Raw genomic sequence first — 26,604 nt, forward strand, 5'->3', positions numbered from 1 at the left:
TAGATAGATAGATAGATAGATAGATAGATAGATAGATAGATAGATAGATAGATAGATAGATAGATAGATAGATAGATCACATGATCAGATCCCCACAACATACATCCCTACAACATTTTCTTAAAAAACACTTATTTTAATAAACATTTTGTGCATCGTATGCAACTAATTGTAAACAATGCATTTTAACACACATCTTTACATAGAAATCTCCCAAAACCTCATATAGTACATCTGTTGGCTCATTAGTTTTGCCAGATTTTTCCAGAAGTAACAAGGTTAACATAAACATAAACTTTATCTTTGAAATAAAGAAGCTGCATTTCAAAACATCACGAATCAGCCAAGAGTGTGTGTTGTAAGGCCTGTTGACACATTATCCATTGTGACTTTTAGCAGTATTTGAGTTCGAAAGTCATCCTGGAAAGTGTTTCCTCAGCTCTGAATGCCCGGTTTGTATTTACAGATCTGCTTTCTCATTAAATTGGCTTAAATGAGATCATTTAGACATCGCTTCCCAATCTTTGATACACTCTCGCCCTTTAAACTTGAATTCAACCTTTATTTCCGTAACCACTTAGCTTGCTCACTTCAGGCCACAGGGTTGAGTGCATGTGTGTGTGTGAAGACGAAGGTGGTGCAGGGTTGTCAGTAATTTATCCAGGACCTGTGGGGACCCTGTCAGGTTGGATCAGGCCAGGCACTGGTTTAATCTAGGCAAGATTGAGCGTGTCAGTGCCGATAAGGCACGGCCCTGCCTGCCAGCCTGAAGAGCCCAGATAATGTAAGATTTATCAGAGCCAAGCACAGATCCACATCAGAGCAGGTGACAAGACTGGCATTCCACCGCACTTATTTCAGCCCCCTTCCTGCGTCCCCTCTTTCACTCCAGCTCTCTTTTTTCTCTCTCCACTGCTTTCTGCATCACTTGTCGTTCGCCTCCTTGCTTTCACATAAGCCAGCCCAGCGTTTCGCACTCTAATTTGATATGTCATGGCGGAGGGTTTAAAAGTAAGTGTTTAAATGACACAGACTCCTGAACTCACCTCTTAACAGAGAATTAATTCTCTCATCATTTACTGCCGCACAACTTTTTCTTCTGTAGAACACAAAAAGAAAACATTTTGTTTTGATTTTGTCCATGTGGGGAAAGTCAATAGGTTCCAAAGCAGCATTAGACCCCATTGATTTTCATTGTGTGGACAAATAAAATTCTTTTGTTTTCCAAAGAAGAAAGTAAGTCAGATATGAGGCCGAGTTTTGAGTTTATCATGTCTAAATAACATAAGATGCTTTATAGACCATTTTGAGGGATTTAAACAATAAAAATGGTCCTAATGTATTTCCTGTATGACATTTTTTAAACTTTCAACGCTTTCAAGAATCCAAAAAGGTCCACATGTCGATAAATAATATTTTAAAATCTGTTTTAATGTTAAGATATGATTAAATTGCCTCTTGTTGCAGTTCCGAAATAGTTTGACAACAAGCAGGAAATGTTCATGAGCCAGTGACACCACCACAATGAAATGGCCCATATCAGGAGTACCCAAACTTTTTCATATGAAGGGCAAAAAAACAGATATCATTGAGAGCCGTGGGCTGAAGATAAATATACCAAACTATTTTACATTCAAGTTGTCATGAGTAATTTCCTCATTTATTTCCTAACATTAAAAAATAAATAGAAAACATTACTTTGAATCATATTACCTAATGCAGTATAACTTTTTAAATTATAACTATTACAATAAAACCATTAAAAATCACATTTATAACACAGTGGAATTCAATGCTGAATACACTAGTCAAGCAGAATCTGCCTTTGCCTTGATTTGCTCACCAAAGTCCTGCATCCATCGGGTGACAGTATGTACATTTTACACTAAATCTGATTAATTGACACCATTTAAATTTAAACATTTAATTTTCGTTAGTTTCTACTATCTCTAAACCATCGCCATCATTCTCCCTCTCTTCTCAGATGACATTGCGTGCCAAATCAAAGGTTACCATGGGCCAACCTTGGCTCGCGAGTCCTAGTTTGGGCATCTCTGCTTTATATTATATGAAAAATGTATTTGACTTTTTGTCTTGCAATTTTGACTCAGAAAACAGTTGCAAGTTTATTTTAATTGCATCTAATAATTCAGGTTGTTTCTCTAAATTGGGGCCTTGTTTATTAGCTGGGTTTATCAGAATCTCACAATTTTTATATCTTGTGATATACTAACAAAAATGTCTGAATTGTGAGATGAATTAGTTCATGTATTTAATAACATAAACAAATAATTAAAACTACATTTATTACAGTGTTTAATAATCTTTGTTTATGGTAGTTAATGAAAATAAATGAATGAAAATGTTAGCTCTTGCCAATTGACAGTGCATTAACTAATGTTAACAAGCACAACGCTGGATTTTAATATTGCATTAGTAAATGCTGAACTATGATTAATAAATGCTGTACATGTGTTGTTCATTCATGCTTGTAAATACATTAACTAATTTAATCTTATTGCAAAGTGTGACCAAATATTTTTTTAAAGGGGTTCTCTTACTATCAAGTCATTACATATCATTACTATCATGTTAAATCTTTGAAACAAAAATAGTCCCCTAATAAATATATAAGATTTTTTCAGATTTACGAGACCTCAATTGGAAGTTGCCATTTTTCCCCCTCTTAAATTCGAGTTTATATCTATCTAGTAGTTTCAAAATGTAAACTGGATGATAGTTTTGTTTTTACATTTTTCGCTGCTGTGTGACATCTCATGTGACATTATGACCAGGCTTTCAGGTGTATAAACAATTGTTTTGGTTGGTACAAGATTATTATTATTATTATTATTATTATTATTATTATTATTATTATTTGTTTTTTTTTCTATGTTTTGTTTTACTTTATTATTATTTTTTTAAATATGTAAATATGTCAATAAATGTCACAATTATTTGGATCCTTATTTACTTCTCTCTCTATGTCAAAATGTACAATAATATTCTAAAATGTATTCTAAAACATTTTTTTTTAATTTCTATAAACAAATTTGTGAGAAAAAAAAATAAATGTAAACTCATAATTCTGAGATGCGACATAAACTTGCTAAATTAAAATTATTTTTAAAAATGTGTTTTTTATTCTGTTGAGAAAGAAGAACGATTCAATAGTAACATATTTTGTGTTCACTGAAGAAAAAAGTAATGAAGAAACAGAACATGTGAAAAAAATGGCTAAGACTAGCTGTCTAGGTTTACCTCAGAGCGGGTCATTCCCCCATCCCGGTTAATCTGCAGGTTAAGTAGTAGCCTGACTTGAGTGTTATGGGGATTCCCAGCCACCCTGGTCTGCAGTGTCTGTCACCAGCAGTTAAAATCCCCTCCGTGCTGCTCTCTCTCTCACTCCACTGAGCTGGCCTGACCTTTGATGTTGTAATAATCCCGCACGACAAAAACCTGGTCAGATCCGATAGTATTTCCATATGTAATAGCATGTCTGTGTGCAGGATTTCCCCTCTCTCGGCTCTTTTCTCCTTCCTCAGTCTGTGCCCTCGGTACCCAGCTCAGCCTGCCTTATCTGCTCCCTGCAGGCCCTCATTTGCAAAGCGTATGTTTGTAGAAAAAGTCAACAAATGAAGAAGGGAAGTGTTGGGGGGTTAATAAATAAATAAAGGAAGAAGTAAGGCCCATCTTGGAGGAATTAGTTCCAAATCGGTACCAATGAAAAGAGTGAGAGAACGCCACCGCCACCAGCAGCCCTGTGCCTCTTTACAGTGCAGCCCGGGTAAACAAGAGAGGGCAAAGGAGCATGAAAGGGATAAAGAGAGCTGTGAACATAAACTCTCTGCCTCCTTCACTCGCACATGCACAACAACACAAAATCCAAAGCAGCCATGCATTTCTTTCCTTGCTGGGCCCTTCCTGCTCCACTGTATAGCTTTAGAACTTTGCAACTTTTAAAATGGGAATTTGATAATGTTGTCATTTAAGGAAGCAATTCTAAAAAATGGTTTGGGGGGTTAAATATATAACCCTATGTGAGGTGTTCAAGTCTGACCTCCTAAGAGATGCATAAATAAAAAAGAAATCATACTAGTTTTTTCATTGGTTAATTGATCATTTATGGAAAAACAGATCATGTTTTTGTCTCAAAGTGACCCAGTGAGCAAGTGAAATTAATGTATTTTGTTAGCGCCCTTTACATAAATATTTGTTGTTTTGTCAGAAATACATTTGGTTTCATAATTTTGAACTGTTTTCAAGTGATAATTAGGTATATGATCAATTTAATTTAACATACATTCACACCAGCCTCATTAGGGGTGGGTACCGAAACTTGGTACATTATCTGTATTGATGCTACATTATAAAAGACCGAAGTGTCGATTAGCTCTGATGTTAACAGTCCTGCTTTCGATACTGGAGGATTATTGCTAAATAAACATTACTTACAGTAGCTTAATTTAACTGACCAACCTTTTCTGATTTGCGTTATTTGATATTCATCTGCAAAGTTGGCAATCTCACATGAGAAATGCTCATTTTCCGGCGAGCGTGTCAAATATAAAAGCCATTACAGTTCTCGACTGTGTGCGTGCAATCAGAGGAAGCTCACGCTATGCACACACACATAGCTTGCGACACAGACTCGCGCACACACAGCTTGTAAGCTTGCGGAGTGAACCAAACGGGTTGTATTTTTCGAGTGGACATCGTCAATGTCCGTTGCAACAAACGCAACAAGTTGTTTTCTTGTATAAGTGGAAATGCAAGCAATTTGGCTAAGTTAAAGTATCTTTCAAAGGTGCGTTAACTGCAAAAAAAAAGTAATGAAAAGTTTTGAACTGCCTAGCTACTAATGGTAACGTTACATCATCCACATCGTTATGCCAGCAGTCAATCACCTAAATTAGTGTAATACTAATAGTTAAACAAATACACAAATTCGGTTACAATGAAACAGTATTTTTTCTGCAGTAGCCTAAATAAATCTTAAACATTAAAAATACTTTCACATCAGCTGTATTTACAAATATAGCCTATGAATAGCCTAATAATAAACTGTGCTTATTAAGAAATTATTTGAAAACCTGCTTATTTTTACATTGCAAGATGCTCTAAAACTAGGTTATAAACACAGTAAACTCCCAAAACACTGTTAACTTATTTATGTGAATGCGTTAAGGAAAAATCATAAACAATATCTCATTTAACTGCATTTTGCAATTCAAAGAGGCTTTTTTCAACTGCAGGAAGCACAAGCAAGAAACCAAGAAAGATCCTGACGTCTACCAGAAAAGGCAAACATGTTGATTTTTATCCAGAGTCAGTTTCCTTCAAACCATTGTACATTATTTTACAGGAATAAATTATTTATTTGTTTTACAATTATTGGTTTTATTTATGTTATATTAAAAACATAAAAAATTATTCTTTGATGTTAACTCTAATAATAAAAGTGTTGTTAATTCTGTTTAAATTGTTATTTTCTTTCATAAAACACTACAAAAAGTACCGATAAGAGAACCGTTAAAGTACCGAACAGATAAGTGGTATCGATAAAAGTAGTAATACCGTTAAAACCTTAACGATACCATCCCTAAGCCTCACTTAGTTTGGTTAAATCATACAAGAGTTCATTTACCTTTTTAATGTGGTTCATTTTGGGCAGGATGAAAGTGGCAGTCGCACTGGGTGTGCATTAAAAGTGGACCAAACAAGCATACAGAGACCTGCTCAAAAAGGTGGTCTCGGAACACTTTCAAACAAACCCTGCAGTAGTTTGTTTGTGGTGAATCGAATCGACCAAAGCGCGAACAATCGCTTTTTTAGACTAAACCAGCTGTGAGGTGCATTATGGGATGAGAAAACATTTTTTGAAACAATTATAGCAGGTCGCGGACGAAAGTGTGGAAAAAAAGTTTTGAGGAGTAACTACAATGTTTTAACTAGTCCTTAACCTAGTTTAGTATGCCTATTTAGCAGATTGATAGCATGTTTAACCCTTTGCTAGCTAGTTACATTGTTGCTTGTGTGTTACCAAATTCTTAGCATGTTTTAACATGTTGTTTTTAATTTTTAACACATTTTTAACTAGTTTTAATAAATTGCCACATTCCTAATAAGTTAGCATATTGCTAATTTCATTTCCTAGCACATTTTACCAGGTTGATAACATTTTAACCCATTTAACCCAGCATGTTCTGGCAATAAACTGCACTGCTAACATGTTCTAGCATGTTGCTACTATGTTTTAGTTGTTAAGGCCATCCATTAGTCCATATGTCTATTGACTTTTCCTCCGCTGTTTGTTAACATCTGTGTTTTGCGCACACGTTAATTCTGACCAAGCAAACTGCAGTTTAGGAAATTCATCAAGCCAACGACTAGATTATCTATATTGTCACATGACTGCTTTTTAGTTAGTTTAAGCTGGTTTGGTTCAGAGCACTCTGGTGTGAAAAGGATAATAGCAAAATGGCTGAAAATGCTACAGTGTATCACTTTTAGGGAAACAAACTGTAGATGTGAAAACACCCTCAATTTAATTTCACTTCATTCTTGTGAGTGGATTTAATACGGGTATTTCTCAGATTATATGTTCTCATGAATACCATACAATGATATAATCAAGTACTGTATATGCCAATCATCCAACCAATCAATCAAACAAGTCATAAATAAAATAAAAAAAATACTAGATTTTGCATGATGTGTGTTACTTTATTCTGAACAACAAAACAAACTAAATTCCAACTATATTATATTATATATTCCCATGTTTTTATATGTAATTTTTATCTATTTAGAATGTTTAGCATTATATGTTTTCAGTGGTTATTTTTGGACATTACAATAACATAAAGCATAAAATAATTCATCAAATCCATGGCTCAATATTCAACATTTTTTCTGTTTTTTTTTTCCACCACTTTCTAAGAGATTTTTCGCTAATAAATTTGCTTTAATTATTTAATGAATTTTACTAAACACAACATGAAACGCAGCACTGAGAACAGTTTTTAAAACAGTAAATACAACTTTTTTTTTCTGGAATGAAAGAACAGCAGCACAATTTCCTTAAAAAATGTTCTGTACTAAAATTGTTCAATTTACCCAAACATTCACCTAACTGTGATATTGTCTTGAAAGAATACATGATTTCTATCTTTAAGCAGGTATGTTTAATCATTTCAAATGCTCTGCTCTCTATTCATTTCTACATTGCTTTTTCTTTTCTATTTTTCTATGCTTTCCTTTTTCAGCATCATCTCCCCCTCTGACCAATATAACTTTTACCACAAGCTCATAAGATAAAATACTCTGTGCTTTTACTCCAAAACAATAACAAAGCTCCTATCACTTTTAACACACTCTTACCTTTATACCGTATATTTATGGCAAGCCAGTGATTGCATTTTTATCAGACAGGAAGAAAGAGAGGTCGAGAGAGGGAGGAAGGGTGTAGAGTGATAATGGATCTGGTTCAAATGAACAGCGTTTGCTGAAGCATACCATCTTCTTGTAGCTTCAATGCCCTTTTCGTTTCTTGCTTTTCCTTCAGCTATGGCAGAGTCTATGCAACAGCAGACCCTTATCACCACACGATTGGACCTGCAGCCACGTACAGCGTGGGCACTATGGTGAGTCTAGAAATGTGATGCATGAAACATTCATCCGTGCCCTCACACTACACAGACTCGAGCACCCCAATAACATACTAGGCAGAGCCCAAATATAACAATGCTGACAGATATCACTGTTCATTCTTTTAGATGCTGCCAACGGAATGATTGTAAATGTTATAGAGGAGCTGCAGTTATGTAGTTGGGGTGGCTGAAGTCTTTAATGTTGTATTTGCTCATATTTAAATTTGGGGTCCAAAATTATCAGTCATTATATGTATTATTGCTTAACTTTATTGTTGGAATATTTAATCAGTTCCATGCATGTTCAATAAAGTTCAGAACAGGTTTTTTTTCATTATTTGACATATATTTATTGAAGACAAATGAATAATTTGATTAAAAGATTTTTGTTATCCTTAATGCAATGCAAGAATTACATTTAGAGGTACGCAACAAATTTAATTTCCTAATTTGCTCTTTTATACGTAGCTGAAATTAATTGTCACTTGTCAATCATTCTTCAGTCCTCCATTGGCCGCACCCATACATACGTCCTCTTTTTCTACGAATTCTCTGCTAAACATTAAAAGCATAAGACTTTCTCAACTGCAAATATTCTCTGCTCACAGAAAGTTTAGCTGCAGAGCTCAAGTTAATTTTAGACAATCAGCTTCATTTATGTCATTAGTACGCAAAACATAAACAATATATCACCTTTAAGCAATACAAATACATTGTTTAATGAAAAGAAAGAGACAAAAATAATACAAAATATATTCCTTTTCACAACATTATACAGTGTAAAAAATTATATGGTCAGTTAGTCATGACAGGGTATGTTTTTAGTTCATTGTAGCTTAATAAACCATGTTAATTATGCTCTAACTTAATTTTATTAGTTATGCAAGCAGTTTTAAGTCACTGTAATATTATATAAGTTTAAATGACTCATAAAGTTAATTTGATTCAGTTGAAAAATTTAAGGCAACCAGTATTTCTCTTACAGCGTATGCATTTTTTAATGTATAGAATGTATTTTTTGTTCATTCTATAGAACACAAAGAGATGGCAGATGACCAGAAAATAAAAGTTGGAATATACAATTCACAGCATATTATTTTTTTGGTATCTTTTTGATTTTAACTTAAAAAATGAATGTAAAAAAGAAACAGTACATTTGATTTTGTTCCTCGTATTTTAGATCCCAGATAAATACCCTGAGGACTGAGGAAATTGTTAGAATGTACTCAAGGCACTAAATGGGCTTTTATTTTGTAGATGGGAGAAACCTTCAGATTTTAACATTAAACACATCGCAGAATGAAAACAGATCCCAGATATATGTCTAAAAATTGTAGAAATATTTTCAGAATACAACAAATGTTTTCTTTTGGATATGATAGCTTTTTTTATTCTAATAACTCACTTCGGCTACATCAACAATCCCTCCTACAGATAAAACCTTGTTGCAACAAGCCAACTTGTGAAGTGTGTTATTTACTCTCCACAGCAAATTTACGCTCGTATTTGTCACTTGGAAAGTGTTAATTTTGGACCCTGTATACATTTGCATTAATAATGTCAGTAGAATAGATATATGTTTACATATTCCGAGACTCATCAGCTGATATATGTGTGTGTGACAATTTGTCAAAATGGATCCTTGGTGTTTTGTATCTCATTAAATGCAATGGGGTAATCCAGCGCACTGACACTTGATTAGACCTTCCATCTGATGTGGGGATCGTCGTCCTGTTAATGTTTGTTTTTAGCTAGCTTTTGCAGCTAACATCAAAGATGAAAAATTCTAAAACTCCTATCTGAACACAAAAAGAGAAAACTCTTTATGATTTGTTTTTTTGCGGCTGTTGGTCGGGACTTTTCTCAAGATTAACGACCATCAAGCGCGTGCAGCAGCGTGCCGAGGGAGATTAAAGAAAAGGCGAGAGATAGAGGGAGAACGACGGGGAAAAAAGAAAGAGAAAAAAAAAGATTCCATCGCACCCACCTCCCCCTGCCCATGAGGCTTATTGGACAAACACTCTGCCTAAGACAAATGACTGGAATTTACCAAGTCGACATCCGTGTGATTCTCAAAACCGTACTATTCCCCGGTGCAGCTGCTAGCTAAAAGCTTTCATTAATTAAGACCATTTTTTTCCTCTTCATTTACTTAATTAAAACTGTGGCCTGTGTTGCTTTTTTGCCTCCTTTTTCTTTTTTTCAAATTTTCCTCCCTTTCTCAAGACTTCAATTTGCCAATTTGAGGCATAGCAAATATCCTTCAGTGCTCCTCCGGTCCAATGATGGCCGCAGGGGGGCCGAGGTGGGCTCTCAGAGTTCTCAGTGATCCTAGGACCGAACCGAATGTGACTCAAACGAGCAGAACTCTTCTTAGTACTTACTCTGAGCCTGCTGAGATTGAAATGAATATCATTAAATCATATTTGACCAGAAGATCACAAGTAAAAAGTATTTAATAATGAGCCCCTCGGAGAGTTAGAGGGGGGAAAAAAAGTTAGTTTGCTTTGCTCTCTTTTAGAACAGAATTCATGCCACGTTTAAGGCGTGTGTATTTTGCACAGGGTCGGAGCTGAGGAGAACGGCCCATAGATCCTTTGAAGTTTTTTTGTATTTGGCATTACTGCAGTCCGGTTAAGGAGAGGTCTGAGAAAGTAGCGAGTGTTAGATGTTTTCAGTCAGATCAACCTGAAGGCCAGGCAGCCATGATGGAAAGGTTCAATACAGGGGAGCTGATGAAATCAACCAGAAGGATGCAGCATCCTGTTTTAAGGTGTGTTCACGCCTTGCCAAAACTGCCGCAATAACGAGATCCTGTATAGTAAAAAAACACCCATGTCCTTGTAATTACTACTTGCAAAATGGGAATTTTCGGCGAGATCAAACTTGTTCCACCTGACAGAATTGCATAATTCCGAGGACATGAGCTCCTCCAAGTAGTCCAGGGGCCTGATATATAATTTCTAGGCCCCCTGACAACATATTAACTCTACCCCTCTGAAATCAGTAATTACACAGTGGAGGGTGGGTAGAAATCTGTAGTGTTTTTTTCTGCTTTTGGCAGAAATCATTGTCGTACTTTAGGGGATTTCGCTTAGATGAAATCTTTATGTCGTTCTTGGGGGCTAGAAATTAGGGATGTCCCGATCAGTTTTTTTGCCCTTGAGTCCTAGTCATTTGTTTTTAAGTATCTATTGATACCTAAACCCGATCCGATACTTCTATTAAAACAGATCCAGGATGTTCCTTATTTTTTATTGAATTCGTCTTATTTTAACATTCAACAACTCTGTAAACAAACAGAGCACTTCTGTGAGGTATCTTAAGCAATCAAGTAATAAATAGCATAACTTCTTCACTTTTGGACTTTAGCGCAACAGTACATATAAAATAAATCTAATAAAAAAACAAATAGTACCTTAACTTATAATCCCTGGCAAGCAATCCTAAGTTTACATATCTCACAGTTTGCTATGACAATGTTGTCGTCATAATAATACCTCCAGACCGCAGACTTACTCACGCTATCTGCTTCAAGCTGCTTCCGTGTTCTACTTTGCCGGCGTTTACCAAAGTGATGTCATGCCGCACTCGTTGCTATTTCTGTGTTAATTCAAGAAAGAGGTCTAACTCTGTGCCAATGCATAACTATAGATGTGTTAAAACAATGAGAATACATATACACATACATATATATATTCGAGTTCTGAACGAGATGTAACGTCCGATTCGGATCGAGTTCAAAACCACGTGATCGGGCCCGATTTCCAATCATGTGATCAGATCTGGACATCCCTAGTAGAAGTTATGTTCTGGAGTGGGTCTACCTTGGTAGAAATCATGAAATCACGGTCAAAGTATGGCAATCTTTCACATGGTAAAAATCATTTGGGTCGCCCTTCAGTAGATCTTAGCTTCAATCAAGATCATTTTTGAAGGATATACCTTAGTTGAAACTGCTGTTGTTCTAAGAGCAGGTGTACTATGGTAATGACCAAAAAACGGGGGCTCCCTATGATAACATTCTCATTCACATTTAGAGGCAAACAACTTTCATTGTGGGGTCAGTCCCCTTCAGTTCAAACCAATCAGGCTCGTTGGCTGGAATCTCTTTCACATTCCAGGAAAACAGATCCCCTGTGTTAAAATTTTGGTGGATCCCGCTCTGTAGAAATTATTATAGTTTAAGAGGGGGTCTCCGTAAACCCTCAGTAGAAATGAAGAAATCACAATCATTTTTTGTAAACATTTAATAAGAGACTTTACCTTACAAATTTTTATCAGGTTAATATTCTTGGGGTTAAAGTCACATACAAATTGATCTTGGTTAGTAGAAATCGCAGTCACATTTTGGCAGAAGGCTCCTTTCTAGATGATACCAGATCTCCGCTGATAATGGAATCATCCTAACTTTTCTCCCCATTTGTTGTCATGTCAAGATTACGATAGTGTAAAAATGGCATGGCGTCGGTACCTGGCTGAACTCTGAACTCTGTCACCCACCTGCCCTCGATTCAAATGGTAGCTCCATTCCAATCCTAAACCTTCAAAATAACATGAAAAGGAGGAAAATTACAGAAAACTGTTCACCTTAAAGAATCTATTTAACACTGATTGGGTCATTTTTCTTTTTTTTTTTCATCTTTGATGTTGCAGGCTAGCCTTTACAGAGGAGGTTACAGTCGCTTCACACCCTACTAAAGAGAGAATCAATCCCCCGACCAAACAAATAAACAAACAAAAGCAAACAAACACAAACAAAACAAGCCACCCAAACGCCTCCAGCTCATAAGCGAACCGGTCACATTCGGGCTAAAGCTCTTCTTATCATCCTACGGTTATCCGGCATTTCTGTTGCTTGGCTATTGATTTGAAAATGTGTTTTGTTTGTATTGAAATGTGTGTTCTGGGAGGGGAGGGGCTGAGTGACAGAGAGGCGGGGGTGGGGGCTGGAGGGCTGCTGTCCAATGAGTTTTCTCATTTAGTCGCGGCGTAGATTTATGGGCATGAGCTCAGCTGATTTATGTGGACAGGGAGTGGGCCAGGAAGTGAGTTTATTTGCCTTACTAAATGGCACAGCAATGAGCAACTTGAGCAAAACAACAGCAGCGCTAGACTCGCACACATATATTTCCAGTCCTTGCATTTAAGGCCCCACTGAACACCCACTTATAAGAAGAGGCGATGACTCCTATTCATTAAAATATGAAAAGAAAAAACTCTACGGTTCGCATATGCTATCTGTAAACTACTAATATAGCCTTACTATTTTTTTTTTCTCTCCAGTAAATATCAAAGAGAAATGTGGATATGAACATTCATTTACAAAGCTCTAGCTTTCTCTTAAGGAGCCTATGATTGTTTACCAAAACGTATCGTTTACCTATATTGTAGTAGTGTTCAAACTAATAGTTAGTTACATGGACCCTTCATTAAGCATTTGTAGTAATTCTCTGTCACTCACGCCCTCTTTCACTTTGATGTACTGTTATATAACAGAACATTTATTGTCTGTATGATTGCAACTGTATGTCATTTGGGGAGACTCATATTTATATATATGTACTGTATATTTGGTAAAAGGTATTCCATTGCCACAGGTGGACTTACAACAAATTTGATGAGATTTAATGTTTTTTTTTTTTTATACAGTAATATTTATTTACTTATTTGTTGTTAGTTTTTTTTAATAGTAAACATAATTCAGTGTTATTGAGTATTATTATTTTTTAATGCTTTATTTTTTTTGCAAAGCAATAAAATCAACAAATCAGGTTAATTTTTCCCAAACTATTTATTATTTACATACAACTGTATATCATTTAAGGCAGTGTTTCTCAACCACGTTCCTGGAGAACCACCAGCTCTGCACATTTTCCTTGTCTCCTTAACCAAACACACTGATTCAGATCATCAGCTCATTAGCAGAGACTAAGGATGTAATGGGTGTAACAGATAAAGGAGACATCCAAAACATGCAGTGTTGGTGGTCCTCCAGGATTGTGATTGAGAAATTTAGGGTAATTTAGGGTAAACGCAATTGTTATTATTATTAGTATTAGTATCATTTACTTTTTATCATGATTATACTTTATAAGTTATAAACATACAGGAAACTTTAAATCATTTAAGGTATACGCAATTATTATTATTATTATTATCCATTCATTTTCTTGTCAGCTTAGTCCCTTTATTAATCCGGGGTCGCCACAGCAGAATGAACCAATTTATCCAGCAAGTTTTTACACAGCGGATGCCCTTCCAGCCGCAACCCATCCCTGGGAAACATCCACACACACACTATGGACAATTTACCCTACCCAATTCACCTGTACCACATGTTTTTGGACTATGGGGGAAACCGGAGCACCCGGAGGAAACCCACGCGAAGGCAGGGAGAACATGCAAACTCCACACAGAAACGCCAACTGAGCTGAGGTTCGAACCAACGACCCATCGACCTTCTTGCTTTGAGGCGACAGCACTACCTACTGCGCCACTGCCTCGCCATTATTATTATTATTATTATTATTATTATTATTATTATTATTATTATTATTATTATTATTATTATTATTATTATTATTATTATTATTATTTACTTTTTATTAAAGTATACTTTAATTCTTATATACGAAATAAAGTAACATTTTCAATTGCCACATATGGACTGTAGACAAATTTGATGAGAATTAAATATTTTTTCCATACAATAATATTTATTTACTTATTTATTGTTAGTTTGTTTGTTAGTAAATATAATCGTTTTATTATGTTTAATTATTTTTAATGCTTTATTTATTTTATTTTTTATCATTTTATTTATTTATTTCTTTATTCATTCATTTTAACAAAGTAAAAAAATCTACAAATCGGGTAATGTTTTTTACCCAAACTATTTATTATTTGCAGACAACTGTTTATCATTTAAGGGATACACAATTATTTTGATTATATTTGACTTTTTATCATAATTATACTTTATATATTTATAACACGTATACTTTAATTCTTATATACGAAATAAAGTAACATTTTCAATTGCCAATTAGGACAAATTTAATGAGATTTATTTGTTTTCATACAAAAATATTTATTTACTTATTTATTGTTCATTTAATTGCTAAAAAAAATCTTATTAAGTTTTATTGTTATTTTAATAATAATGTTTATTATTAATGTTTTATTTTCGAAGCAACAAAATCAGCAAATTAGGTTAACCATTTATTATTTACAGGCAACTGTTTATCATTTAAGTGATATGCAATTATTATTATTAACATTTTATTATACCTATGCTTTATATAATTATAAGTATACTTTTTTCTTATATAAGAAATAAAGTAACATTTTCAATTGCCACAGATAAACTTTATAGTACTTTGGTAGTATAAAAAATCTAAATGTATTATTATCATTATTATAATTATTATCATTTTAATTAACAGTAATAATTATTACAGTGTTGTTTACTATTTAAAGTCAGTAATACTAATAAAATATCAATCAGTATTGAACATGCATTATGTGATATTAATGTTTCTTACAACCCTTATTGTTTTAAACAAAACCAGTACACAAACAAGTCTGCCTGTATCACAGCACAAATTCATGCAGGAAAAGCCCCCAGCAAGGTTTCCTTCAGTTTTAATCTGTTAGATGTCACATAAAGAGCGTACACTTAATCAAGGCCGCTTCTGCTGCTCAGAAAGCATTCTGTAAATAAACACAGTGCGGTAATGTGGAAAGAGAGAACACTTCCCCACTACACGGTCTATTGCACCCTCTAGCTGATGAGACGTCCACAATCCCACTGCAACAACAGACATGACAGGGAGAGCAATTACCGTTCAGCACTCAAATCTCCATCAAACTTATGTTAATGCAGAGTCCAGTGGAACATCACTTTGATATCATTTTAACCAACAAAGGTGCTGAAATGCAACAGGGATCAGACTAAAATAATAAACATTAAATTAAACAGAGATCGGTTGTGATGTTTTAAACAACATGCTCAGGTATTGATTTGCTGTTGAGTAGATGTTTGGGACATTAGTCAAAAAAGTATGCATTTCTAATAGGAGTGAGCAGATTTAGTGTGCAGGAAAACAATTTAAAATGGGACAAACACCTCTTGTTCTAGCAAGATCAGTGATAACTCATATGGAGACGACTTAAGATATTCACATCTCTAAAAAATATATATATATATATATACAAATACATAAATTACAGCTGGAGACAAAATTGTGAGTTTTTTTATTTAATTTCAGTTAACATTATTTTCTCCTAGAGAAAGTCTCTATTTTTGGCTGGAATAGTGCTCAGCATATCGACGTACATCCCTCACAAGTCTCTCTTTTAAATTCTTATTTTTAATAGGAAGCTATACAGTATTATGTTTGTGCATATACATTACACATTATTAAGGCCAAATCAGGAGCTTATCTAACAAAATAACCTATGATAGCTGTCCAAAAACTAGTACACCCGAATTTATATGCTATAGAAAAATATTAAATACAAATTTTAAATAGAGCTAAAATCAAGAGAAGCTAAAAAATGGAAAAATTTAGTTGAAATTTTGTAGGTTGTAATTTTTTGCAATATTTTGCTTGAATTTAATTGTATTATCTTTCAATTTCTAAATATGTTTGGTGACTAAAATAATATTTTAATAAATATATCTGTTTAATAAATCTGTTTTTGTTTAAATACACCAAAAAAACATGCCTATATTTACTGATAAATAGATCAAAATATTTATTTAAAAAATGGGCTGTACTCAATTATGCTGACCACTGTATATACAGTATTTGAGTATATATAATAGAGACATTATAGAGACATTTTTGTCCTATGATTACTGACCTGTGCAGGAAACAACTAAATTAATTACAGTAACCTTGACCATACAGAACCTCAAAAGTACACTTTAAAATTAGAGTTTACAAAAAAAGAGCCTCTTTTTTGGAGGCGTTTATTATAACACAGACAACACATACAATTATTTTAATCATTTTCAACAGTATTTTATGAAAATTTAAAGTTTTTTTTTTTTTTTTTTTTTTTTTTTTAATGAGACCAGACGTATGCAATTACACCTCTGCAAGCGTTTTTATTTGGGTAGGCAAAATCCAGGCGGAAACCTCAAAATAGCACTTGACTTTAAGAGGCTAATTTATATATTATTTACGTTTATTAAGACAAAAGAAACAAGTAATTAGTTATTAAAAGTTAGTTGTTAAAACTATTGATTGAAAATATTTGTTGAAAAAAAAACATAAACAGCACTTGGGAGTTGTTGTTGTTGTTTTTTTTTTTTTTTTTTAATAATTTAATTTTGACTGAAAGGCTAATAATTCTGTCTTCAACTGTACGTCACATTTTTCAAAAAGACCAAATACAGGTAATTATTTATAAAATCTATATACTACATATAGCTTAATTCCCTTGATTTACAGAAGACACTCTCTACCAAAACAAACGATTACAATTGCATTTAGAATGGCAAGGAAATATGCATCAACCAGCAGAACCTGGAAATTAAAAAAAAAAAAAAAAGACACCCTTTAAAATGTCCTTCAGTGTAAAATATAGTTATTTACCTGAAATATTCTATCACATTATAATAATTTATCATTTAATGAAATTTAATATGATCACTTAATCTGTTATTTACATATTAAGTGTTTCATTTTTACATGTATCTGCCACGTTGAATGTTGGACGTCCTTTAACCCATAATTTGACATCTTATTTTCATAAAAGCACTTTCATTTTAAAGCAAATGTGGCAGAAAATACACACCCATACAAAATAAAACAAACAGAATAAAAACAGAAGAAAAAAAAATAAGAATTTAAGAACTGTCACTCTAAAGCAATCTGTTTTCATAAAGACCTAGCTGCGAATGATCCCGAACGTTCTGCTGAAGCACTAAGGTGAGAGATTTTCCCCCAAGGTGACATTCCCCTGAGGCCCGGCACTTTATACAGGACCGGTGATAAGACATGCCAGGCCTTTAGAGAGGAAGAATGAGAAAGAAACAGTCGAGGGTGGCAGTAATCCTACCAGTGAAATAGGGCCTCCCTCATATCCTGGTTCCTCAAGGCGTTGATCATGTCTCTCTGTCCCAAACACACACACACACATCGGCCCAGTAAATAGCAACCCGCGCCCCTCAAATGGAATTGTAAGGGTGGAGTTATAGAAGAAGGGGAAAGAAACCAGGGTAGAGAGGCAGCATCCAAAGTAATTTACTCCACAGATTAAAGATAACAGCATTGAGTCAATAACCACTGATCTCATTTGGAGATACACTAGGCCGGTCGGGCGCGTGGCACAGCCGTTCTGCTCAGTCTATTACCATAGCTGTTGCGGCTGCCTCTCCAGACGCCGTCTTCTCCCTTGAGTGTGAAATCACAGCAGCCTATTGTAAAACATAGATTAGATGCATTGCTTTTTTCCACCTTTGTAGGGAGAAATCTACAGCGCAACATAATATTTCACCTAAACGAATGTGTCCTTGCTCTCCTGGTGCAGCAGCAGTGTGCGGGTTTACTTGAAAAGGAAAAAAAGATGCACGATTGCTAAAACTGAGGTTTAGCTAGTGCGAAATGAATATGATGGAGAGTCTGTATTAAATATGTCTTAACAGGGATTAAGGTAGTGATTAATTAGTAATACTTTTCCACACAATCATAAATGTTTACTTTATTTTGTTTGTCACTAAATATAATTGTTTTTACACTGTAAAACCCGATAAGTTAAATTAACTTAAACTGTTTGAGGAAACTGATTGCAGCAAACATTTCAGTTTTGAAACAAAATGGTTTGAGTACTCTAAAATTATATCTATATTATGAGTTATATACACATATATTATTTGTGTTGATATTATCAAATGTTTAGAGTAATGGTAACTTAAACATTTTAAGTTCAGTTATCAAATCGAGTTTAGGTAACAGAACAAATTAAGTCCAAATAATTGTCTAGCTACTCAAATGGCTTGGTATTGCTTATAGCATTAGTTAAAATAAAACAAAAAATATCATTCCTTCATTCATAACTCGTTAGATTTGTCTTCTGCTTAATATAATCAGTTTATAAGTCACCATAACTCTTTTTCATTGAGTTAATGTAACTTTGTTTTAAATTATAAGTTAAAGTAATTTAATTTATTTAGTAATTTTTCACGTTTAGGTTTTACAGTGTATTATTGTTATTACTATTATTATTGTTCTTATTATTATTATTTAGTAATTTGTTTATTATCAATTTAATACAGCAATAAAATCAGCAATCATCGGTTTAATTTTTAACATTCATAAACTACTTTTATTATATTGTATCACTGTAAAAAAGGCTGGGTTCCACACAATCGGTTTGTCTTGGGAAAACATAAAAAGAATTATGTTAACTCAGTAATATTTACAAATTTAAGTGGATTGAACATTAAACAATTAAGTTGTTTAATTTTATTTTAACAAAGCAATACAATCAGCAAATCAGGTTTATTTTTTTTACCCATCACAAACTACCTTTATTATTAACAGGCAACTGCTTTGTAAAAAATGCTGGGTTCCACACAATAGATTTGTTTTGGGATAACACGAAGGACTTAGGTTAACTTATTATTACAAATTTAAGTTCATTAGAACAGTTAGGTTGTTCTAAAACTCACGAATTGTGTTGTTTCAGCTCATTTTAAATAAGTAGTTTGAACAAACAGCAAACGGTGTGTACTCTGTAAAAATGCAGGGTTCTACACAATTAATTCATGTTGTCCCAATGCAGCTTGATTAAGTTAATGAAACAAACCTAAATGGATTTTAAAAAAATGTATTTCCCCCCAACAAAATTTTCAGAATTGTGTTGTTTAAGCTCATTTTAAATAAGTTTGACGAAGCAGCCAAAAAAATTTAGTTATTTGGGAATTAATAATAATAATAATAATAATAATATTTACAATATTTACTTTTTATTGTTAGGTTTACTTGGCTTCACGATTGTGCAAAACAAAAACAATGGAAAATCACTATTAAATATGTCTTTCCTAACATTTTGCTAAAACATCCAAAGTGTTTAATATTAGAAAGCAAAGTGCAAATGCCACAAGCTTTTTTGTTAGAAAAGGTAATATCAGTGGTGTTCAAATTATTTACTAAGCACTGTAAATCAGTATTTATTTGTTTGTTTTAATTTGGGAGAAATGTTTAAAACGAGACTTAAAAAGGTGTTGTTTTCTTGAAGCAACCAAACTGCTGTCTAATCTTGTAAATGCAAGAAAAAGAATACAAGTGCTAATTAAAAGAAGATTGAATGTGTTTTAATTAGGGAGAGTTGTTTAAAAAGGGCTTAAAATACCTCTTTTCTGATAAACAACAGTTTGGGGGTTTCAAGGAAACAAAGTCCTTTTTTTTTATTCTTCTACCAAATGAAAACATTCAATATTGATTTGTGGTAATGAGCTTTTATCTTTTGCAATTTGTTTTTCTGATCAAATGTTACTAAATTAATATTAAATATATTTTGGTTTAGGAAAAGTGGTAAAGAATGGATTAAAAAAGGCCTGGTTTTCCTAAAACATCCAAAGACCTGATTATACGACACCAAAATGCAAATGCTGAATTCTCTTTTGTTGGAAAGTTATTATAACTCATAATAACTTTCCAACAAAAGAGAATTCAGGACCCTAACTATTTACTATTTACCGTAAATCAGTATTTGTAATGTTTTTAATTAAGAGAAATGGTTAAAACAACATATCAAAAATGCCTTCTTTACTTTAAACATACAAAAAAAAAGTTTTTACTATTGTTTACAATATTTATAATACAAATTTCAAGTGCTAATTAAAAGATTTAATACACACTGCCAGCAAAATTGAATGTGCTTTGATTTGGGAGAAGTGTTTAAAAAGACCTTCAAAATCCATCATTTAGGATAAACTGTAGTTTAAATTTCCATTTGTCAACTCTTCTGCCAAATCAAAACATTCAATATTGATCTGCGATGATGAGCTTTTATCTTTTGCAATTTGCTTTCTGGTAAAAGGTTACAAAATCAATATTAAACATATTTTCCTAAAACATCCAAAGTGTTGATTATCAGACACCAAAATGCAAATGCTGAGAGCTCTATTGTTGGAAAGTTATTATCAGTGGCGCTCAAATTCTTTACCATGCAGAGGAAATCAATATTGAATATGTTTTCATTTGGGAGCATTGTTTGTGCCAAAAAAAACTTGTTTTCTTTAAACATTCAGCCTGTTGTATAACAGTTGTAAATCTAAAATCTCTTCTTCATGAATGGATTACAAGGGCTAATTAAAACTTTTGCATGCTGTAAATCAATATTGAATCTATTTTCATTTGGGAAAAGTGTTTAAGAAGGGCTTTAAAAATACCTAATTCTTTCTAATAAACTAAATGTTTTAAGGAAACAAACCTTTTTTAAATTAAATTTTTTATTCTTCTACCAAATTAAAACATTCAATATTGATTTTTTAATATTAATTTGGTTTTTGCTAAACAAGAGTTTAGATGTTTCAAGAAAATCAAAATGCAATAACGAAAAGTTCTTAAATAGACAAAAATACCAGGTCTACTCAAAATATTTAAAATGCCGTAAAGCAATTGTTCTAAACATGTTTAGAATCGGACTAAAAAGGCATTTTCACAACACAGTAAAAAAATATCCGTAAATTAGCCGTTTTACATATTTTGTGATTGCTGTTTTTATTTTTCCACATTTATTTATGCTTTTGAATTCCATAATGGGACCTTGATCTTTCTTAAAACAACTTTTAACATCGAGAAGCTCAAAGAAGTGACTTCTATTAACAATTTTAATAGTTTAAAGTGATATATTGTCTGGGTTGGTGTTGTATATTATGGTACAAAGACATTGCAATAAACTGGCAGTACATTTTCGGTTATATTACAAATTTATTTCTTTATATTTTATTTCTTATACTCTTGTACTCAATTGACAATAAAAGTCATTTTGTCAAACTGTAGAGTTGAATTTTCAACATCAAAATCCGACAGAGCAGAGATCAACTTCCCATAATGCAATTCACAACCGTAAATAAGCAGAAAAAAACGTGTGAATCACAAAATACATTCATCTGTTAATTAAAAACTATTTTGTTAAAATGTAGATTTTAGTTATTCGAAAGCAAAATGAAAAAGCTAAAATCTCCTCTGTCCAAATGTAAAACAAATGCCATTTGAAAATATATGATATGAAATGTAGTGTACACCATTGCTAAATATGTTTTAATATGGGAGAAAGGTTTTAGAAAGGTAAATCTGAACTACTGTAAAACCATACAGTAGCCATACAAAACCTTAAATAAAATCTAAAATCTCATCCATAGGAATGAAATATAAATACAAATTACCATGCATTTCAAAGCATTACTGAATGTGTTTTTATTTGGGACAAGTGTTAAAAAGAGGACTTAAATAGTTTAGTTTTTTCCCCATCTAAACAATAGTTTAAAAAGCTAAAATCTCAGCGGGGGTTTGATTAAATGTGCTAGTTAAAAGATTCATCATGCACCCCAAATCAATACTGAATAAGTTTTCATTTGAGAGGAGTGTTTAAAAATTGAGTTTTAAAAGGCTTCGAAAGGTTTAAACTGTTGTTTATCAGAAACCAAATTATAAGAGATAAAAAGCTCATCAATGGCAATGGAATACAAGTGCTACAGCTGAAGGATTTTACATGCACTGTAAATCAATGGCTCTGTTTACATCTGGTATTAAGATGCATTTTGGTCAATTTAATCACAAGTAGACGAGAAACAAAAATGCTTTCCCATTTACACACTTATTTAAATCTCTCTTTCTTTCTCTGTAAATTACTTGTATCCACTTTTAACCACTTTCCAGATTTTTTGAAGTGGAAAGCCAATGTGCATTTATGAGCTTTTTTCCTGATCCTTTGATCTAATATTTCAAAGAAGTGAAATTTGATGAAACGTTACATGTTATATACAAAATGAATCTTAATACCATGTAATAAACAGGATTAATTATGATTGTTTTTATTTTGTGAAATGTCTTTTCTTAAAAACGTCTAAACTGACGTGGATCAGAATCCAAAATGTAGGAATGGAGTACATCTTGAAGTATTTAACCTTTGCTCTGTAAATCAACACTAAATACATTTCAATTTGGGAGAAACGTTTAAAAGTAGACTTAAAAATACCTTATTGTCTCAGAAACCAAATTGCCAAAATCTCATCTGTGGGAATGGAATACAAGTGAAAATTTAACACTCTGTAAATATCATTGTGCTTTTTTTTTCTCTATCCAAGCTTCTTTTTCTTTCTTTTCTATTACGTCTGACTTTGAACAATGTGCTGTTGATGTTGATCAATTTGAAAATAAAAAAAAATAATAATAAGACAGGCGTGAAATATGAAAACATACCAAGTACTCATCTTTTTGTAAACTTATTAAACACACCTCTAAAAAAATTATGTGCCGGTGTTTTTATATAATAATAGGCTTTAAATCCAAATTGTTTATACCGTTTCTGAAAAGAGAAGAGAGAGAGAGAGCGAATCATGTCCAGACCTTGTGCTGTGTGTTGCTAAACTGTTTAAATTGTCTTTTTTTTTCCTCTCTCTCCATACATCGGGTGTTTACTCTGCCCTCTGACCTCAGTTTAATTTCTGTGAGAGACACAATTTTAATTGACTGCACATTTTCTGAAGTGGCTTTACTTTTCCAAAATGAAACATGCTTCCACATGAAAGAACACATTAGTAAATTATAGCAAATACTATTGTGTTTTTTGAGCCATACTATAGTAAAGTACTGAATTAATCGCTTGTGTTAATGTTATAGTTGCTTTGGTATTACAACAACTAGAGTAATATAAACAAATTACCTGTCAATACTCTAAAATTCACTACAAATACAGAATGTATTATACTACAATACAGCACAGTTATTTACTGCAGTAAAAACATAAAAAGTGTTGTGTAAAGTTTCTTTTAAAGTAATATAATCTTAAGCCTGTCTTAATCTAATATATATCATGAGTAGCAGTGTGGTATGCTTTATATCGGCGCTTGTAGAAAGTGTGCGTTGGCTCGAGCCTGCAGGCTGATTGCTTAGTGTCCCACCAGTGATGATATATAGGCATATTACACTGCTAGAAGTGTGATATTGCATTTATACAACAGTTCAACGGCATAATTGTGTATATAAAATAGAAAATCAAACACTAGGAGTCTTAAAAATCTTTTTGTAAGAGGAACTACTTTCTTCCGCCATTCATTCACATCTGCAGCTGATGTCAGAAAAGCAGAAACTGCTGCTACTTTACAAACATAATTTTAGCGCTAGTATTTGAATGATTCTCTAGCGTAATATCTTAAACAGGTGATTTTGCTCACATTTTAAGCATATAAGGGTGAACGGCATGAAATGCCATCAGTCTACAGAGATTTCCCAGTTTTTCCTATATTGTAAATCGGGAGATCACAATAATTAACACAAAAAAAAAGCTAAAGCAAAGCAAACTCTACCAGATTACTATGGTACCTGGTAGATACCACATCACTATAATCACTATAATCAGTTCACTATAATTATTAAAACTAAATTAATAATTCATTAAAAACTTTATTACAGGGCTCCCAGGAACACTTTATTCTGATTGGTCAATCATGACATTCCAAGTAATGTTATTCCGTGATAACAACCGCTAAAACAGAGGCTCATCCGGCTATTTTAATCATTTTGACAGTCAGTGAATATGTTCATATCCATTTTTATTTCTGCTTGTCTGTCACGCTGCTGTTTTTGACTGAATAAGTAGGTTTCTATAAACGAGTTTGAAAGTTATTACAGCTCAGATCAAGGTTTAATCGTTTACCTTTGTGACAAGCATTCATTTAATAAGTAGAATAATCTAGTCAGTCGTATTCCCAAAATAAAGCCTGACAGACTTAACAGCAGCCTGATGTGAAACATATAGTACTGTATAATACACTTTACTATAGCATGGTTCAAAGACAAATTACTAATACTTTAAATGACTATTTATTTTTTTATATATTTTGTGGGTTGCGTTCGGTGCTTCCAGCCACACTTTGTCAGTCCTAAAAAGTAGCAAAGCTTCACTTTCAACCCACACTTCCTTTTTTTTTTTTTTTTTTAAATCTATGCAGAACTATAAATGAGTTAATTCATGCAAAAGACTATCATAGGCATTTCCATCTCTATTTCAGACAATTAAACTAATCAAGCGACCGTATTAAGACTCAATCACCCATTTATTTAATTCCAGCATTTCGGGGCCGTGAGAGAAAACACTGTACTGAGCATGAAATGACTGCTGAGGAGACAGTTTGCAGTCATCTAAACCAATGTGTGAGCTTGCAGATTGACAAGATGGAAGTCTCTGTCTTGCATGGACGCCGCAGTGGCCCATTAAAAGATTGCCTGTTTAATTAGCTCTGTTAATGCAGTGATTTGTAAGATGGCAACGTGGGCCAAGGGCCAGTCCACATAGCAGCAGATTTTCATCTCTCTCGATTTGATGGCACAAATGCTAATTTACTCAGAGGTGTTTTTGAGGGTGAAAACGGGACAGAATTTAAAGTGAAAAACATTTATTTATTTATCTCATTTATTTATTTCAATTTTAAATGGAAGCTCATACTATAATATAGTTGTTGTTTTTTTCAAATGCTCAATTCAAAGCATTGAATTATTTCAATAATAGACCCAAACTGGGTCACACTGGACAATAATGCGATTTAATATGATAACATCCGCCGTTACCTCATTAACTTCCTGTCATTTAAAATTGTGTCTGTTTTGTTGTGCAATTTCCTTCTGTCAGGGGATTTTTAGAAATGTTTTTAAAAAAAGAAATGATAAGCAAAAACTGTACTCTTTGTACATAATACTATAAATATATATATATATATGAATATATGTGAGCACATATGACGGTCATCTTTTTGTATGTATAACCTGTAGTATTAAGTGTGTACTTGCTGTCCATTTCATGTAGGCTTACAATGTGAAAGTTTCAGCTTATATGAATCACATCATCTGTTCAAATCCAGCTGGTTCATTCTGCTCTCGCATAGCTGTTTTTTTGGATTTTAAGATACAGTAGGTAAAGCTGTGTACATAAAATACATGAGTAATACATAAGCAATTTTTGTGTCTAAATAAAAGGAAAATTATAACTGTCTGTGTTTATTTTTTATTTTCTGAATGGATGTTTTTTTTAGTAATATTTATGTATAGAAATTACATTGATGCTGTCAGTTTTGTCAAAGGCAATAGTCAGTAATCGCTTTATGTATTATTATATGTATTATTTATTATGTGTGTATTTATTTTAGTACTACTTATATTATTGCACTGTTAAAAAATGCTGGGTTCCACACAGATCCTTTATGTTGTGTCAACACAAATTGATTAAGTTAACATAATTGTTTCTGCAAATTTAAATAGATTTAACATAAAACAAATAAGTTGACCCTTAAGATTTGTGTTGATCCAGCTTATTTTAAATGAACTGTTTGAACAAGCAGTGTATAGAGTGTGTCTAGATTGTTATTTGATGATGATGATAATAATCATTAAAATGATAACAACAGTAATTATTGTCGCTATTATTATCATCATCATCTTGTCTCAGTTTGTATTTTTACATTTGTAGTATTTTTTTACATACACTGTAAAAAATGCAGGGTTCTACACAATTCCTTTGTGTTGACTACAAACACAGTTGGTTAACTTAATTGTTTAACAAATTTCTATGCATTGAACAATTAAGTTGTCTAAAAAACGATTTTGTCATTTATTTAACTCAATAGTCAGTAATTATATATGTGATTTTATATATATATATATATATATATATATATATATATATATATATATATATATATATATATATATAT

General features: G+C 32.9%; 1 protein-coding gene and 1 long non-coding RNA gene across 53 annotated transcripts in view; one reads left to right on the forward strand and one right to left on the reverse strand.

The window, feature by feature from the left end:
• Positions 1 to 26,604, forward strand: part of rbfox3a (RNA binding fox-1 homolog 3a) — an 829,029-nt gene that overhangs the window by 791,875 nt on the left and 10,550 nt on the right. For 26 of the 50 annotated variants that reach the window (XM_073918641.1, XM_073918619.1, XM_073918620.1 and 23 more), the window contains one exon: positions 7,568 to 7,646. In XM_073918641.1, coding sequence (XP_073774742.1) covers positions 7,568 to 7,646 — 79 coding nt within the window. Of the gene's footprint in view, positions 1 to 7,567; positions 7,647 to 12,308; positions 13,924 to 26,604 lie in introns of those variants that run through there. The other 24 variants (XM_068224793.2, XM_073918645.1, XM_073918631.1 and 21 more) reach the window with 1 other exon arrangement.
• Positions 1 to 26,604, reverse strand: part of LOC141376839 (uncharacterized) — a 106,397-nt gene that overhangs the window by 61,259 nt on the left and 18,534 nt on the right. Inside the window, exon 4 of one of the 3 annotated variants that reach the window (XR_012388093.1) lies at positions 11,894 to 12,196. The exons of 1 other annotated variant lie outside the window; for it this stretch is intronic. This is a non-coding gene — a long non-coding RNA (uncharacterized lncRNA). Of the gene's footprint in view, positions 1 to 11,893; positions 12,197 to 16,732; positions 17,783 to 26,604 lie in introns of those variants that run through there. One more of the 3 variants, XR_012388094.1, reaches the window with a different exon arrangement.

The sequence above is a fragment of the Danio rerio genome, chromosome 12 (assembly GCF_049306965.1).
Source record: "Danio rerio strain Tuebingen ecotype United States chromosome 12, GRCz12tu, whole genome shotgun sequence".
Taxonomy (NCBI): Eukaryota; Metazoa; Chordata; class Actinopteri; order Cypriniformes; family Danionidae; genus Danio; species Danio rerio.